This window comes from Heterodontus francisci, chromosome 9, assembly GCF_036365525.1.
Source record: "Heterodontus francisci isolate sHetFra1 chromosome 9, sHetFra1.hap1, whole genome shotgun sequence".
Classification (NCBI taxonomy): Eukaryota; Metazoa; Chordata; class Chondrichthyes; order Heterodontiformes; family Heterodontidae; genus Heterodontus; species Heterodontus francisci.
In genome coordinates, this window is record NC_090379.1 from 10,442,907 (window position 1) to 10,461,994 (window position 19,088).

At 44.9% G+C, this 19,088-nt stretch overlaps 1 protein-coding gene across 1 annotated transcript in view; it reads left to right on the forward strand.

Annotated features, from left to right (window-relative positions):
* LOC137373307 (leucine-rich repeat-containing protein 74A) overlaps positions 1-19,088 on the forward strand; it is a 75,001-nt gene that overhangs the window by 21,265 nt on the left and 34,648 nt on the right. The window contains exons 6-8 of the mRNA XM_068038129.1: positions 6,217-6,298; positions 9,634-9,719; positions 10,570-10,764. Coding sequence (XP_067894230.1) covers positions 6,217-6,298; positions 9,634-9,719; positions 10,570-10,764 — 363 coding nt within the window. The remainder of the gene's footprint in view (positions 1-6,216; positions 6,299-9,633; positions 9,720-10,569; positions 10,765-19,088) is intronic.

The window sequence follows — 19,088 nt, forward strand, 5'->3', positions numbered from 1 at the left end:
AGGTTTTCTGGAACCTGCTAATGAAATTCAAGGTTAGGAATTGGTTCCACAGAGCCCAGGATGCCAATTTACACTTGGAAGGGGGTTGCTCTTTCAAATTTGTTAAGACTGACCGCTCCAGTCAAAGCCCCCAATCAAAATATACGATGCTGATTGTGGTGGGAGAAACACACTGTTAATTCAATCCCGTCCCTCCACAGATCGCCTAACATATCATTTTAAGCTTTCCAAATTGTACCATCTATGAACCCCCGAATGAGGCTAACCAAACCAGGTGTCTTTAAATCAACAAATTAACTGTTTAATTAGAAAAACGAAATTCTTAAACACTACTAAGATATAAACAACATTTAAAATAGAAAAAATTAGAGTCCTTGCAAATTTATGCTCCTACTGGAGGTGAGAAAGTTCAAGGTTGCTTGAAGTCCTCACAGCTGTCCGATGGGGAGAGAAAAAGGTTCTATTGAATAATCTGTAGTCTAATTCCAGCAGTAAGTGATGCTTTCCTTCTCCAGTGATGAATTTCAACAATTAATGACTTGCAAACACTTTTTAAATGAATCAATTTGACTTTAGAGTTTTTGAGGGATAAAAGATTGTCATAGTCTAACTTCCCTTCCTTCAGTTTAAATTATCAGAGATCTCTGTTTTGGCTTGATTTTTTTTAGAATTTTGGGAGATAATAATAATTAAACAGACTAAATTTTCTTCCTTCAGTTAAAATGGGCTGAGAGCTCTTCTTTCAGGTGCTAACACGCAGCTGTCTGTCTGTGTTTTCTGTCTTAGAACAGGCTGTTTGCACTATAAGCCAGTTCAAAATTAAATTGTAACAAATGTATCTCTTGATGCTCAGTCCAAGTGGCTGTATCCAAGGCAATGAGAATGCACCCTTTGATTCGGAGTCTCCGAATGGCTGTATCCAAGGCAATGAGAATGCATCTTCTCGGTAACTCCTGAGGCCTGCTTGTTCTTAAAGCAGTACTGAGCCTTTGCTGTCTTAACGATACACCACTATTTTCCGGTGGGAAAAAAAAGACAGGATCATGACAAATTGGAACCTAATCATTGGGTTCTTCAGTGGGTTGATCCACATTCTTGCTGATAGATGTCTGTCCAACTTCACTACACTCCCCTGTGGCACTTCAACTAGGTGAGACATCACCCTCACTGTTTGTTTGCCTGTTTAGGAACTGTCCTTGTCCCTGCAGGTTTCTGTAAATGCTGTTAGTAGCCTTGGTAGGGTTGCTGTTTGATCTGCATTTACGTAGGAGAGTGTAGAGCTTAATTGTCCCAAGTTTTCAGGATTGGCTAACCGGCAGAAGGGGCTTCCAGTTGGGGATCCTCCCAGCCCTCCTCTAATCTGTCCTCACTGTTCTTTTCGTCTCCTTCTTCCCTAACTGTCTGACAGAACTGTGCTTGACTGCCCCCTTTTGTTTTTGGCAGGGGTCCCACACAATCCACCAGCGCTCTGCTGAAGGGTTCCCCAAAAGCTGGCATGGGAATTAGGGGTGCAGGTTTTATTGAAGGTTGGGGCTTCCCCACAACCTGGCACGTGTGGCAAGTGTTACAGAATGCCACCACATCTTTGGGGAGTTTTGGCCAGTCAAAATGCTGTCTTATGCAGGCTTGGGTTTTTCATACATCAACATGTCCAACCATTGGAAGCTCATGGATATGTTAGTACTCGAGCAACAAAAACCACAAGAAAACCTGTATTGAAGTTTTTAAAATTTTGGTAGGAATCAATTTGATTTCCCACTTCCAATTTCTCATTTGTCATTGGGTTATGATCACAGACTATAACCCCCAAATTTATTTTACGGCCAGATGAGGAGGGGTCTCAGGCGACCCTCTTGTCCTTCCTCTTTTGACCGCAACAGGGTTTATTCCCTTTTTAAAACTGTGGTTGTGCTTACCACCTTAGTGAGTGTTTTACCTTTTACCTTTAATGTGACCAATCAGACAGGTTTTCTTGAGTTTAAACAAGAAAGAGGTGAGTTTTTACTTAACAATCTACAACTGATCTAGATTAAATAATAAATTTACGCTACACATTCACACACACATTCACACGAGAATCACACATACACAGATAGATTACAGAGGGAAAAATAGATTTGGCGGATGTATTAGAGTCCAGAATAAATGGAACTTAAATACACAGTCTGTGGAGTGGGTGATTTGGTGATCTTCTGGCTGAAGCTGTATTCTTGAAGTCCTTGGCTGGTCAAAGTGCACTTTGCGGTTGGCCTGCTTGGCTCAAGGCTTTCTTGGAGGCAGACATGCAGTTGGTTCTCTTCTTCTGCTCTCTGGCTGTAGCAATCTGTAGGCTTGGAGGGATCCACAGTCACAGACAGTTTTCAAACTTGTGTTATCTGGAGAAAGAGAGAGAGAGAGAGAGAGAGAGAGAGAAAGGATGACTTGCAGCACAGTCTGAGTTACTGCTTGTCCCTTTGTCCAAGAGAAAAAAAAGTTTACCCCGAGATGGACAGATGGTCACATGGCTGCTTTAGGTTTTCTGGAACATTCAAATAAAATTTAAGGTTAGGAATTGGCTCCAAGGGCCCTAGGATGCCAATTTACACTGGGGGGTGGGGGGGGGGGGGGGGGGTTGCTCTTTCAAACTCAATGAGTTAGAATTGTCTTGACTGCTGTGCTAATGAAGTAATTTTAGGTAATTCAATCATTTAGCGCAAGCCATTGTCCCGGGTCCATGCTGCTCAAACCTCTGGCTCTGGGTGGATTTTTGAATATGAAAAGGTGTTTCAGATGCACATTATGGTGGCCATCTTGGCTGCCAGTTTTTTAAAAAAGGTTAACTGCAGAGGTTTTGCCATTCGAAGTTTCATGTAAGTTTTCTACCGATAAATGAAAAATTCCTCATTTGACATATTGTGTTTTCTTGACACTGGTAATCAGTTCTCTTTGGATGCCAGAAATATCTTGTCAGCCAACATGCTTGGGAAATGAGTTGGGTAGAGTCCATGGTGTACAGGAGGTTGTACATGGCCTGATGGGTCAAGTGTCCTTTGTAGTAATTGGCTGGGCTAGATTTATTCAGTTTTTTGTGGATGGAATGCACTTGGGACATTTTACTCTTTGTCAGGTGTTGTAGCTGCACTGTAACACCTTGGCTTGGGGTGGCTGGGGGTTCTCAGCTAGCTCTGGTCAACAGATTAGAACATTAGAACATTACAGCGCAGTACAGGCCCTTCAGCCCTCGATGTTGCGCCGACCTGTGAAACCATCTGACCTACACTATTCCATTTTCATCCATATATCTATCCAATGACCACATAAATGCCCTTAAAGTTGGCGAGTTTACTACTGTTGCAGGCAGGGCGTTCCACGCCCCTACTACTCTCTGAGTAAAGAAACTACCTCTGACATCTGTCCTATATCTATCACCCCTCAACTTAAAGCTATGTCCCTTCGTGTTTGCCATCACCATCCGAGGAAAAAGACTCTCACTATCCACCCTATCTAACCCTCTGATTATCTTATATGTCTCTATTAAGTCACCTCTCCTCCTCCCTCTCTCCAACGAAAACAACCTCAAGTCCCTCAGCCTTTCCTCGTAAGACCTTCCCTCCATACCAGGCAACATCCTAGTAAATCTCCTCTGCACCCTTTCCATAGCTTCCACATCCTTCCTATAATGCGGTGACCAGAACTGCACGCAATACTCCAGGTGCGGTCTCACCAGAGTTTTGTACAGCTGCAGCATGACCTCGTGGCTCCGAAACTCGATCCCCCTACTAATAAAAGCTAACACACCATATGCCTTCTTAACAGCCCTATTAACCTGGGTAGCAACCTTCAGGGATTTATGCACCTGGACACCAAGATCTCTCTGTTCATTTACACTACCAAGAATCTTCCCATTAGCCCAGTACTCTGCATTCCTGTTACTCCTTCCAAAGTGAATCACCTCACACATTTCCGCATTAAACTCCATTTGCCATCTCTCAGCCCAGCTCTGCAGCCTATCTATGTCCCTCTGTACCCTACAACATCCTTCGGCACTATCCACAACTCCACCGACCTTAGTGTCATCCGCAAATTTACTAACTCAGCCTTCCACACCCTCTTCCAGGTCATTTATAAAAATGACAAACAGCAGTGGCCCCAAAACAGATCCTTGCGGTACACCACTAGTAACTGAACTCCAGGATGAACATTTGCCATCAACCACCACCCTCTGTCTTCTTTCAGCTAGCCAATTTCTGATCCAAAGCTCTAAATCACCTTCAACCCCATACTTCCATATTTTCTGCAATAGCCTACCATGGGGAACCTTATCAAACGCCTTACTGAAATCCATATACACCACATCCACTGCTTTACCCTCATCCACCTGTTTGGTCACCTTCTCGAAAAACTCAATAAGGTTTGTGAGGCACGACCTACCCGTCACAAAACCGTGTTGACTATCGCTAATGAACTTATTCTTTTCAAGATGATTATAAATCCTATCTCTTATAACCTTTTCCAACATTTTACCCACAACCGAAGTAAGGCTCACAGGTCTATAATTACCAGGGCTGTCTCTACTCCCCTTCTTGAACAAAGGGACAACATTTGCTATCCTCCAGTCTTCCGGCACTATTCCTGTCGACAATGACGACATAAAGATCAAGGACAAAGGCTCTGCAATCTCCTCCCTAGCTTCCCAGAGAATCCTAGAATAAATCCCATCTGGCCCAGGGGACTTATCTATTTTCACACTTTCCAAAATTGATAACACCTCCTCCTTGTGAACCTCAATCTCATCTAGCCTAGTAGCCTGAATCTCAGTATTCTCCTCGACAACATTTTCTTTCTCTACTGTAAATACTGACGCAAAATATTCATTTAACACTTCCCCTATCTCCTCTGATTCCACACACAACTTCCCACTACTATCCTTGATTGGCCCTGTTCTAACTCTAGTCATTCTTTTATTCCTGATATACCTATAGAAAGCCTTAGGGTTTTCCCTGATCCTATCCACCAATGACTTCTCGTGTCCTCTCCTTGCTCTTCTTAGCTCTCCCTTTAGATCCTTCCTGGCTAGCTTGTAACTCTCAAGCACCCTAACTGAGCCTTCACGTCTTATCCTAACATAAGCCTTCTTCTTCCTCTTGACAAGCGCTTCAACTTCTTTAGTAAACCACGGCTCCCTCGCTCGACAACTTCCTCCCTGCCTCACAGGTACATACTTATCAAGGACACGCAGTAGCTGCTCTTTGAATAAGCTCCACATTTCGATTGTTCCCATCCCCTGCAGTTTCCTTCCCCATCCTACGCATCCTAAATCTTGCCTAATCGCATCATAATTTCCTTTCCCCCAGCTATAATTCTTGCCCTGCGGTATATATCTGTCCCTGCCCATCGCTAAGGTAAACCTAACCGAATTGTGATCACTATCACCAAAGTGCTCACCTACATCTAAATCTAACACCTGGCCGGGTTCATTACCCAGTACCAAATCCAATGTGGCATCGCCCCTGGTTGGCCTGTCCACATACTGTGTCAGAAAACCCTCCTGCACACACTGGACAAAAACTGACCCATCTAAAGTACTTGAACTATAGTATTTCCAGTCAATATTTGGAAAGTTAAAGTCCCCCATAACAACTACCCTGTTACTCTCGCCCCTGTCGAGAATCATCTTCGCTATCCTTTCCTCTACATCTCCACATTATAGTTGGAATGTTGTTAGCATCCACATCCTTTGTTATGTGCAGTAGGTTCGACTGCTTCTTAATGTGACTTGGATACTGATATCCACAATGGTGGAGATCTCATGTTAGGTCACTAGATGGCAGATCCTTGTGGTAGTAAGCTTCCTTAAATTCTTGTTACTGAGTTGCTTTCGCATCACAGTTGCTAAACTAAGAGGAAACATAATAAGCTCATACAAAAACAAAATACTGCGGATGCTGGAAACCTGAAATAAAAACAGAAAATTCTGGAAACACTCAGCAGATCTGGCAACATCTATGGAGAGGGAAAGAGAGTTAACTTTTCAGGTCTGTGAACTTTCATCAGAACTGGTGAAAAGTTACAGAACTGAGACGTTAACTCTGTTTTTCTCTCCACAGATGCTGACAGACCTGCTGAATGTTTCCAGCATTTTCTGTTTTTATTTCATAATAAGCTCATTTTTGTTCATTTGAAGGAAGATTCAAAAGTACGTAGGTTCTGTTATTTTGCTCAAATTTGTACTCACAGTCTAATTTCAGAATTTCAGAGCTGGATCTCAGTTACAATGAGTTTGGAGACCAAGGAGCAGAGTTCCTGGGACAAATGTTAGGTGAGCATTAACTCCACAGACACTGTTTGATTATTTATTTGGCCTTGTTCTTCTACACAATATAGATTTATTTCTGTCGGTAAGAAGGTAGGGGTTGAACACACTTGTTTCGCCAATCAACAATGCGCTCAGCAGGCAAGGATGTTCTACTCCAGAAAGTCAGTTGGTGAAGGATAGAACTGGAGCCAATCTTTACACACTTTTATATTTATTTACAGAGTTACACATAAAAAGCATACAACTCCTAACCCAACAACCATAACCTTAGTTTGTGTCCATTTATAGGGGTTCAATTAATGCCTACCACCTACATACAATTAAACACAATTAATATACAATTAACAAGGAGACATCTTTTACTTCCCCACTCCTCGCCACAGTCAGCACTAGAGACAGCAGCAATCACGCTTTGATATCTTGCCCAATGGGTCACTCTTCAAGCATGAGCCCAGACATTGAGGAGGCTGTTTGAGTAGGAAAGGCGTCACAGCCTAGCACAATCCTGTCTTCATTGAAGTTTAGAAAAATGAGAGATGATCTCATTGAAACATATAACATTTTTAGAGGGCTTAGTGAGGTAGATGCTGAGAGGCTGCTTCCACTGGCTGGAGAGTCTAGAATTAGGAGTCATAGTCTCAGATAACGGGTCAACTATTTAGGACTGATGAGGTAGAATTTCTTCACTCAGAGCATTGTGAATCTTTGGAATTCTCTACCCTAGAAGGCTGTGAATGGTCAGTCATTGACTGTACTCAAGACTGAGATCAATAGACTTTTGCACACTAAGGGAATCAAAGAATATGGGGATCGGGCAGGTAAGTTTTCTTATTTGTTCATGGGATGTGGGCATCGCTGGCTAGGCCAGCATTTATTGCCCATCCCTAATTGCCCTTGAGAAGGTAGTGGTGAACTGCCTTCATGAACCACAGCAGTTCTTGGGGTGTAGGTGCACCAACAGTGCTGTTAGGAAGTTGATGTAGTAGTTCAGCCATGATCTTATTGAATAACAAAGCCCGAGGGGTCGTAAAGCCTCCAGGAGTCTGAGCACTGATTGTGACATGGCACTGAGGCCAATTGTAAAATCCTGACCTAGATCACCTAACCAAGTGCAGAGATCAAAAACTGAACTTCCAAAGTTCTGATGGGCTCAGTACCATAACATGCAGTGAATTTGTTCACCAAGCCATCATGGAGGCCCAGCAGGCATGCTTATTACTTGTGTTTCCTCCTTTCTCCCTCTCCTAGAAGAAGCTCACCACAGGTATCATGATGTACAAAATTCCCACAGAATAATGGCAAAATATCCATTCACCAATGTAATACTCAGGCAGATACAAGTGACAGATTTAATTTTGCTCATTACTCCTTTGTTTGAGGGGGCATATGTGCAGCGTGATTTCAATGAATGCCACACTATCAATATTTTAAGAATCTCCCCAAACCACATCCAATTTATATCAGGCTCAGGATGATAAAGCCAGGATGACTGTTGTCTTTCCAAAGTTCTGTTGTGCTTGGAATGAGCATTTTGAGCTTCATAACACTAAGGTAAAGTATTGGTGCTGCAAGTCAGTCTCTGCTGGTGGAGGAGGTGGTTGGAGCAATTTGAGATGACAGGTTAAAAGTTTATGGAAGTATAGTACACAATATTAAAATATAAGAAGTGGGATGCTTCATGTAGAGCAGGGCTGTCCGACGTTTTCAGGTGGAGAGCCGCATTCCAATTTTTGCTCGGCCTGGGGACCGGTGAGCAAATTTCGAAAGATAAAGGCATTAAAAATTTATCTTATGAATAAAAACAACAACAAATGTGCATTTTTTTAAAGAAAATGAGAAGACTAATTTATTGACTTATTTTCTCATCACTATATTGAAAACTGATTTAGTGACATACCTGGTATTGTTTTTGCTTGCATAAGTAGTCAGTCTCTGCCCACACACTTGATGTAGCGATGCAGAATATTCTGGATAGATGGCCATCTTTCAGGAGAGACCTTGATCTCTTTCCCCCCCTCTCCCCATGCTCTCTGTGTGTATACCTCATTCTCTCTTCCCTCCCCCTTCCCCTCTAGGGGACACAGATTGAAGGTTTTGTGCAAAAGATGCAGGGGGAATATGAGGAAGTATCTTTTTACACAGTGGGTGGTAATGACTGGGAACTCACTGCCCACAAGGGTGGTGGAAGTGGAGATGATCAATGACTTCAAGAGGAAGTTGGATTGCCACCTGAGAGAAATAGACTTGCAAAGCTCCGGGGATCAAGCCAGGGAGTGGAACTAACTGCATAGCTCGAGAGCCGGCATGGGCTCAATGGACAGAATGGCCTCCTTCTGTGCCGTAAGTAAATGACTCTTTGACTCTCTCCCCCCTCTCTCCCTCTCTCTCTGTCTGTCTCCCTCTCCCCCTCTCTCTGTCTCCCTCTCCCCCCCTCTCTGTCTCCCTCTCCAACCCCCCCCCTCTGTATTTCTCCCCCCCCCCCCATCTCTCCATCGCCCATGTCTCCAGTGTTCCCCGTTCTGTCTCCTCTGTCTCTCTGTTTCCCCCCTCTTTCTGTTCGCCCCTCTCCCTGTCTCTCTCTACACCTCCTCTTTCTCTGCCCCTCCTCTCTCTCTCTGCCTCTTCTCTCTCTCTCTCTGTCCTCCCTCTCTCTCTGTCCCCTACCCTCTCTCTCTCTGTCCCCCTCTATCTTTCTCTCTCTGCCCCTCCTCTCTCTCTCTCGGTTCCACCCCCCCCCCCCCCCCCCACTCTCTCTCTCTCTCTCTCTGTCTCTCCCCCCTCTCTCACACAGTTTCAGAGATTGGAACGGTCAACAGATGGTTGGTCAGTCCTTTTTTAAAAAATCACGCTGTCAGTTTCACAGTTCACAGCTGCTGATATCGGGAACAGCTGTTTCCCAACACTTGGGGTTTTCCGGCGGGCTTTTTAAAAGAAAGTCAGAACCTGCCGGAAAACCCCGAGTCTATTGGGAAATGGCTGTTCCTGGTGTCAGCAGCTGTCGGCTGTGAAACTGACAGCGCAATAGTTTAAAAGCCTGTCTGACAATGGAAATTTTGCATCTCCAGTCACGCTGAGGATGAGGAACGGCCCCGAGAACAGTTTATAGCCGCGGGCAGGATGGAAACGTTCAGCGGGCTGGATCCTGGCCTGCGGACTATATGTTGGACAACCCTGATCTAGAGTCTGCCACTCCTTGCCACATGGATTTGGTCCTGATTTTAGAATCTGCCAATCTGCTTATATCTTAATAGTACTTTTAATTTTATTTTGTTACTGTAATTACAATTTAAATAGGGTGTTCCATCTGCTTATTTTTTTTTTCTTTTCTTTGCTCAAAGCAACCAACGAAAGTTTGGAGATACTGAACCTGAGATGGAACCAGATCCAAATGCAGGGTGCAGTGGCTTTAAGTGCAGGATTAAGGGTGAGAGCATACGCCCTTTCACTAGATGCCAATGTTTACTTTTCTCTCCTCTTTCCTCTTTTTCTGAAGGGAGTGCCTCATGTTGGGGTACAGTTCCATTGACACAGGCTGCCCTCCAGTACTTCAGCTTAGTGACCGTGAGTCTAGATATTGAGGGGGTGATATTAACCTAATTCGCTTTGCGGGAAACTCATGGGATTGGGAGAAACGATTGTTTGATGGCTTCACACCCTACCGAATATTACGCACTGTTGACCTCAATGGAGAGTAAAATCAGGCAGGGTGGAAAAACCAGCATTGGACCTGATCCCATCAGGTGTGAACGCATTGCCTGAAAGTTTGGTGAAAGATTTGCAGGGATCTGGGGAAGAAGTGGGGTAATGGGCCTAATTGAATAGCTGTTCCAAAGAGTCAGCCCAGGCACGATGAGCCAAGTGGCATCTTCTGTGCTGTAAGATTGCATGATTTTATACGTGGACGTGAAAAGAAAGCTGGAGGGCCAGTAGTTCTTTAAACCCCTACATCCTGTTTCGATAGAACCATTTACTGTGCTAGACAGGATATTTCCTCAAGTGTTGTTTTGCTTTCTCTCATTACACTGAAAGGGAAAATGCAGAGTCTTCCAGGTCTGCCTATAACCCTCAGCTGTATGGGAAATAAATTGTGGCCCAAAGGCTCAGGGAGAAGCAAACTCTGCTGCTGGTCATAGCTGAAGGTGGTCCTGGTTGTATTTGTGGCCTCTCTGCAGCATCGCATCAGCGCAATAATTATAGTCGCATGTTCATTACCACAGTCCTACTAAATACAGTCTGTCATTTCCATACAGTCGCAGCATGTCTTCTATCTTTAGATGAATATCACCCTGAAGGTCCTCGATCTTTCCTGTAATGGGTTTGGAAATGAAGGAGCACTCGCCATGGGAGAGACGCTGAAATTCAATGACTCCCTACTCGAGCTCAGACTCAGCACCAACCACATCAACAATGAGGGGGTCACCATGCTGTGTAAAGGGCTGGACATCAATGACAATCTTAAGACCTTGTGTGTACGTTTCGCTTTGAGTAAGGTGGCTGAAAGTTGGTAAGGTCAGATACAACATAACAAATTGCATTTATATGGTGCCTTTAACATAGTAAAGCATCCCAAAGTGCTCCCAAGGAGTGATGATTATCTGATAAAATTTGACACTAAGATACAAAAGGAGATATTATAACAGGGGTGTCTTAAAGGAGAATAGAGATAGAGAGGCCGAGATGTTTGGGGAGGGAATTCTAGGGTTTAAGGCCTTGGCAGCATGTCCACCAATGGAGAAGGCAGTCATAAACATCTCCTATTCCAAGAGAAATTTAAGCAGAGGACTGGGTGGCTCAGGGAGCCACCTCTCTTACCTTTTCAACTTCCGTTTCTGGATTCAGATCTTATTCAGGTTCGTGCAATGGATGTCTCTTTCACTGTCTCTCGAATCCTACATTAACTAAGTTTGGAGTAGTCTCACTTCAGCTACTGGCAACGTGAGTTCATTGCACATAATTCAGAACTAATTTATCAATCTCACTCAGATGGCAGGAATGATGCTGCAGTTGTACAGAGACTTGGTCAGACCCCATCCTAAGTACTGAGTTCCATTTTGAGCACCACACCTCAGGAAGGATATACTGACCTTGGAAAGAGTGCAGCACAGATTCACCAAAACAATACTGGGGCTTAAAATGGTTAAATTATGAGGACAAGTGGCATCAACTTTACTTGTATTCCCTTGAATACAGAAGATCAAGGTATTTAAAATGATTAAGAGTTTTGATAGGGTAGATATGGAGGAAACTATTTCATTTACTGGGGTAATCAAGAACAAGGAGATGTGGGAGCAAAATTGGATAGTCCCGAAAACGGCACAGGGATTGCAATGTGTAATTAACCTGCGCCTATTTGTTCCAATCCAGGCAGTATGCAAACTTTGTGCTGCCTGCTCATTTACAAGATTGCAACATGCAGCCAGTGCTAAATGTGCTATTGAGTTGGTGCATGCCGGAGCCAGGAGATGCAAAATCATGAGAGGCTAGCATGAGTTCAAGCTAACTTCTATTATTTAATGACATCCTGCAACTCTAAAAGAGAAGGTGCACTTTGATTGCAGCAGGTGCTGGAAGTTATACTAAGAGTGAGTTTGAGCTGGGAAAGACACAAGAAGGGCACAACAGGGCAACAGCGTGCTCCGAAGTTCTCCGATGCAGATCTAGAGGCCTTGATGCAGGAGGAGGATGGGATGAGAGATGTCCTCTGTCCACAGGAAACCAGGAAGGGCTCCAGCCAGCCACTGGAAAGTTAATGGGAGCAGATAGCCATCGCACTCACGGCCAACAGTATAGCCCGAGGACTTGGATGCAGTGCAGAAAGAAGTTTAATGATCTTACACAAGTAATCAAGGTCAGTGAATTCATTTTACAAATGAACTACTAGCACCACACACTGCACAATTCACGATCACCCCACCCCTTCACCTACCCCTTCACTCACCAACCAACAGTCTTGATCAATGACGGCTCCTACTTCACATTCATAGGTTCATCTCACCTTCACAAAATTCGCACTGCTGCAAGCTTCACACACACATCTCACAGCTTGTGCACACTGCCAGGAAAGGCACATCACCTAAATGCATTACACCATAAGCACTGACACACTTTCCTCTCTCTTGCAGGACAAGATGTGGGACAACCGCAGGCAGCAGCAGCAAATCAGTAGGGGACAGGCACAGCCGCAAGTCCTCACTCCAATCGAAGGTGGGGAGGGTGGGGGGGGGGGGTGGTGGGGCGGTGGTGGTGGTTTGATCTCATCATTGGAGCTTCCCTAACTGAGACTGGACAGCAGTGGGGCTGAAAGTAATGAAGATGACGGAATGCTCAGACTCGCTCTTCCTCCTCACATCTCATGTCCCCCTCATCCCATAATCTCTTCTGTTTTACACGCTGCAGGTGGTTTAAAGATGCATCTCTTGCTTTTCTCCCCTCTCCTCACTGCAACCCTACCCTTGCGCCTTTCTCCTTTCAGATACCCAAGAACTGCAACCTGGCCAGGCAGTGGCGCAGGAGCAAGAAGTGGAAGAGGAAGTGGAGACTGATGATGAAGAAACACCATCACTCCTTCTCACATTCACAGCTACTAGCTCAGATACGTACATTGCATGTACTTTAGAGGGTAGCTTAGAGGCAGGATCTGCACATGGTGAGACATTGGGTATGAGTGGGCTGCAGCCAGGGCTGGGGTTAGGGGGGGGGGGGTGCAGGGGGGGGTGGTGTGGCGGTGGGGCGAGGGTAGTGCAGGTGCTAGCCTGCCAAAGGTGAGGTTGTGCATGAATTCTGCTGCAGAGAACTTCGATGGAGCAGCAAAAAGAAAAAAAAAATGATGGAATGCACAATGAAGTGCTTTGTTGCATTGGCAGGTCTGCCAGAAATCCTGCAGTCACTGTCAAGGAGATTGAAGAAATCTGACACTAACCAGATGGGGAGAAACTGTTCTCACTCGCGAAAGGATCAAGAACGAGAGGGCACAGATTTAAAGTATTTGGCAAGAGAAGCAAAAGTGACATGAGGACAAACCTTTCACGCAGCGAGTGAGAAAGTGGTGGAGGCAGGTTCAATTAAAGCATTCAAAAGGGAATTAGACAGTTATATGAAAAGGAAGAATGTGCAGGGTTATGGGGAGAAGGCAGGGGAATGGGACTGAGGGAATTGCTCTTTCAGAGAGCCAGTGCGGGCACGATGGGCCAAATGGCCTCCATCTGCGCTGTAATAAATCTGTGATTCTGTGAACCTTGCAGTGGACTTTGCGCAGAGCTTGGAGCCCATCCTTTCCAGCGTGGAAGTGGTGGCCAACTCCAAGAGAACACTTATGGACCCAACCATAATGAGGTATCTGATGGCAATGTCTCAGCTTTCATTGCAGCACAAGTAGAAGATATGCAATATCTGAGTGTTATGGTGGAAGCTCAGACTGAGGGCATGCAAGCTTGCTACCATGCATGATCAAACTGCTGCCATCATGGCTGCGAATAGCTATGTTCAAAGGGGCTTGCGAGATCTCACAGCAGAACAACAATCTGTCCTCCAAGAAATTACTAGGATTGCTGAGGTGGTGTGGCAGTGTCTATGTGGTGGAAGAATCTCTGTCCTCTCTCAGGATGATAGCATTGGTCTTCTCATCACTGCCACTCTGCCAGTGCCCTTGTTGTTACCTGTCAGCCAGCCTAGACAGCTGCTGTCCATGCCAAGATAGTGCAGTCCAAAGATGGCCTTCGAGGGTAGCAGCTGCTCAAGTCTGTTCCACTGAAAGTCAGTATGCAGCAGACACTGGGGTAGCACTGTGTAGGAGCACTAGAACAGGCAAAGGTACACAGAGACAGATCCCAAGGAAATGCACAAAGGTGATTAGTTGAATTTTATATGGAATATTGGATGATTTGATTGATAAAGTAGGTTTAGAATGCTTGTTTTATGGTGGCATTTATTTTAGCATTGTGGCCAAGTGGATGCAGTGATGGTCAGTAACAGGGAAGGAAAGGCGTGGGACTGTTTTTGAATGGCAAATTGGGGTTGTGTTCACTGGTACCACAGTCGGATGATCTGATCATGGACAGCTTGGTCGGAAAGAGTCTATGTTGGTTTCCTCCTTCCTTCCTCTTCCTCAGCCGCTTAATGTATATCTGGTGGCCTCATACTGGCAAGGTTGTGTGGGATGCAGCAGTTAACAGCGAATTGTGACATGCGCTCTGGAGAGTACTGCAGGACTTCTCTGTTATTTAAGCGGCCCAATGCACTGCTCAATGACATTTCATGTGGCACATGGCTCTTCTATGCATGCTGCCAACTTTTGCATGGCTTGCACCCCAAAGTAATAAGTCTGCTGGACAGTGGATAGGCCCTGTCGGCCAGTAGCCACTTTCTGGTTTCTTGTGGTGGCTAAAATGCTGATGCTGACTTGTGCAGAATAAACGCATCATGGCTGTTGCCAGGACGCTGGGCATTGGCAAGCATGATGTTCTGAGTACAGTTACAAAACAGCTAGACATTAAGGGAATGGAAACCTTTGCAGTTGCAGCACATCTCTAAATATGCATGCGACCTGTGTGCAGTCAATGGCTCCTTGCACCATAGGGAAGCCCTCTATCCTGGCGAAGCCATGTGCATGCTCTGCCTGTTTCTCTCTGGAAAGAGAGAATGTAACACAATCCCCTCTTTGCAGCCACTGGATGTCCCTTATACATCAATGGATGGCGAACTGTGAGATACTGGATGTTGCCTGCTGCAGCCTGGAAGGAAGAAATTCATGGCCACTGTCACATTTACAGCCACTGGCAGTGCTGTCCTCGCCCTGCTCTGAGGCTGTATGTCTGCCTACAAAAAGTAGTAGATTTCAGTGACTGTCTTCATACAAAATGGAGACATTACACACACTATTCTTGGCTTAGGATGAAGTAGAAGAATTTCTCCTTGAAGACCCTGGGTGGATATAGCCTACTACTGAGAGTCCTTCTCCCCCTTCTCTCTTTTCGAGCAGCTTATCCTCCACTGCTTATTCTGCCTGTTATGCTGAAGTCCAAGGGGGATAGAAACTACAGCACTCATGACTGGAGCAGCTGATCTGAGCAGAACCCTTAAAGTGAAAACCAAGTCCTTTACCATGTGCCACATTGTTCCCCGTTAACGTTGCCAATTTTGAGAAGCAGTACAAATTATAGAGTCACTATAGCACAGAAGGAGGCCATTCAGCCCATCGAGTCCATGCCAATTCTCCAAGAACTTCGACTAACTCAGCAACAGCCAGTATAAATCGCTCAGCAACTAACCTGAAAGTGATTGATGATCCCTTAAAATAGTATTAGTGAGGGTGGTCTTTCCTGCTGCTGAACCCATGATCAGCTGTGCAAGATTGAGAAGATGTTAGCTGGAATATTGAATTTGGAAATGGCACCGCTAGAGTCAAATCAGTTTTACACACTGGCTGACATCATGATCTGTCTACTTTGCATACTCACAGCACATGCACTAATGACCTCCTCAAAAAGGCATATGATGCTACCCACACCAGTAGTGTGTGCCCAAGGCACGGACACCATTATGAATACAAAACGGCACTCTTAGTGTTGAAAATACACATACTGCACAACTGAATTTTGTGGTCATCATCTTAAAATTAGAGCTAGGTAATTCAGGAGAGCAATCAGGAAGCACTTCTTAACAAAGGATATTCCAAATGTTGAATTCTCTGCCCATAATAAGCTTAGCTGCTGGGTTAATTGAAGCTGAGAAGACTGGGATAGATAGATTTTTATTAGATAAGGTTATCAAGGGATATGGAGCAAAGATGGGTAAATGGAGTTGAGGTACAGATCAGCCATAATCTAATTGATTGGTGGAGCAGGCTTGAGAAGGTGAATGGCCTACTCTTGTTCCTAAATAACAAAAAATTGAACTAAAAATCATAAATAAGTTCTACATGATATTAATTGAAAGATACCACCTTCTCAAGAGCAATTAGGGATAAGCAATACATTCTTGCTAGCAACGCCACATGCCATGAATGAATATTCAGTTTCAATTTCATCACAAGTATAGATGGTGTACACTGAGGAACACATGAAACTTCCATATACACTGAAAATCAATGTATCATGGAGATTGGTGCTGGGACCATGGTTGTTCACTCTTTATATATTGCTCAGAAGAGAAGGGGGAAGAGGAGCAGAGCATTAGTCATTGGGGACTCCATAGTTAGGGGAACAGATAGGAGGTTCTGTGGGAACGAGAGAGACTCACGGTTGGTGTGTTGCCTCCCAGGTGCCAGGGTTCGTGATGTCTCGGATCGTGTTTTTGGGATTTTTAAGGGGGAGGGGGAGCAGCCCCAAGTCGTGGTCCACATAGGCACCAACGACATAGGTAGAAAGAGAGATGGGGATTTAAGGCAGAAATTCAGGGAGCTAGGGTGGAAGCTTAGAGCGAGAACAAACAGAGTTGTTATCTCTGGGTTGTTGCCTGTGCCACGTGATAGCGAAGCGAGGAATAGGGAGAGAGAGGAGTTGAACACGTGGCTGCAGGGATGGTGTAGGAGGGAGGGTTTTGGTTTCCTGGATAACTGGGGCTCTTTCTGGGGTAGGTGGGACCTCTACAAACAGGATGGTCTTCACCTGAACCAGAGGGGTACCAATATCCTGGGGGGGAGATTTGCTAGTGCTCTTCGGGGGGGGTTTAAACTAATTCAGCAGGGAAATGGGAACCTAAATTGTAGTTCCAGTGTACAGGATGTTGAGAGTAGTGAGGTCAGGGATAAGGTTACAAGGACGCAAGAGGGCAATGGCAAGCAAGAACTTGGTTTAAAGTGTGTCTACTTCAACGCCAGGAGCATCCGGAATAAGGTGGGTGAGCTTGCAGCATGTGTTGGTACCTGGGATCTCGATGTAGTGGCCATTTCGGAGACATGGGTAGAGCAGGGGCAGGAATGGATGTTGCAGGTTCCGGGATTTAGATGTTTCAGTAAGAACAGAGAAGATGGTAAAAGAGGAGGGGGTGTGGCATTGTTAATCAAGGAGAGTATTACAGCGGCAGAAAGGACGTTTGAGGACTCGTCTACTGAGGTAGTATGGGCCGAGGTTAGAAACAGGAGAGGAGAGGTCACCCTGTTGGGAGTCTTCTATAGACCTCCGAATAGTTCCAGAGATGTAGAGGAAAGGATAGCGAAGATGATTCTCGACAGGGGCGAGAGTAACAGGGTAGTTGTTATGGGGGACTTTAACTTTCCAAATATTGACTGGAAATACTATAGTTCGAGTACTTTAGATGGGTCAGTTTTTGTCCAGTGTGTGCAGGAGGGTTTTCTGACACAGTATGTAGACAGGCCAACCAGGGGCAATGCCACATTGGATTTGGTACTGGGTAATGAACCCGGCCAGGTCTTAGATTTAGATGTAGGTGAGCACTTTGGTGATAGTGATCACAATTCGGTTAGGTTTACCTTAGCGATGGGCAGGGACAGGTATATACCGCAGGGCAAAAATTATAGCTGGGGGAAAGGAAATTATGATGCGATTAGGCAAGATTTAGGATGCGTAGGATGGGGAAGGAAACTGCAGGGGATGGGAACAATCGAAATGTGGAGCTTATTCAAGGAGCAGCTACTGCGTGTCCTTGATAAGTATGTACCTGTCAGGCAGGGAGGAAGTTGTCGAGCGAGGGAGCCGTGGTTTACTAAAGAAGTTGAAGCGCTTGTCAAAAGGAAGAAGAAGGCTTATGTTAGGATGAGACGTGAAGGCTCAGTTAGGGCGCTTGAGAGTTACAAGCTAGCCAGGAAGGATCTAAAGGGAGAGTTAAGAAGAGAAAGGAGAGGACACGAGAAGTCATTGGCGGATAGGATCAAGGAAAACCCTAAGGCTTTCTATAGGTATATCAGGAATAAAAGAATGACTAGAGTTAGATTAGGGCCAATCAAGGATAGTAGTGGGAAGTTGTGTGTAGAATCAGAGGAGATAGGGGAAGTGTTAAATGAATATTTTGCGTCAGTATTTACAGTAGAGAAAGAAAATGTTGTCGAGGAGAATATTGAGATTCAGACTACTAGGCCAGATGGGATTGAGGTTCACAAGGAGGAGGTGTTAGCAATTTTGGAAAGTGTGAAAATAGATGTCCCCTGGGCAAGATGGGATTTATCCTAGGATTCTCTGGGAAGCCAGGGAGGAGATTGCAGAGCCTTTGTCCTTGATCTTTATGTCGTCATTGTCGACAGGAATAGTGCCGGAAGACTGGAGGATAGCAAATGTTGTCCCCTTGTTCAAGAAGGGGAGTAGAGACAGCCCTGGTAATTATAGACCTGTGAGCCTTACTTCGGTTGTGGGTAAAATGTTGGAAAAGGTTATAAGAGATAGGATTTATAATCATCTTGAAAAGAATAAGTTCATTAGCGATAGTCAGCACGGTTTTGTGAAGGGTAGGTCGTGCCTCACAAACCTTATTGAGTTTTTCGAGAAGGTGACCAAACAGGTGGATGAGGGTAAAGCAGTGGATGTGGTGTATATTGATTTCAGTAAGGCGTTTGATAAGGTTCCCCACGGTAGGCTATTGCAGAAAATACGGAAGTATGGGGTTGAAGGTGATTTAGAGCTTTGGATCAGAAATTGGCTAGCTGAAAGAAGACAGAGGGTGGTGGTTGATGGCAAATGTTCATCCTGGAGTTCAGTTACTAGTGGTGTACCACAAGGATCTGTTTTGGGGCCACTGCTGTTTGTCATTTTTATAAATGACCTGGAAGAGGGTGTAGAAAGGTGGGTTAGTAAATTTGCGGATGACACGAAGGTCGGTGGAGTTGTGGATAGTGCCGAAGGAT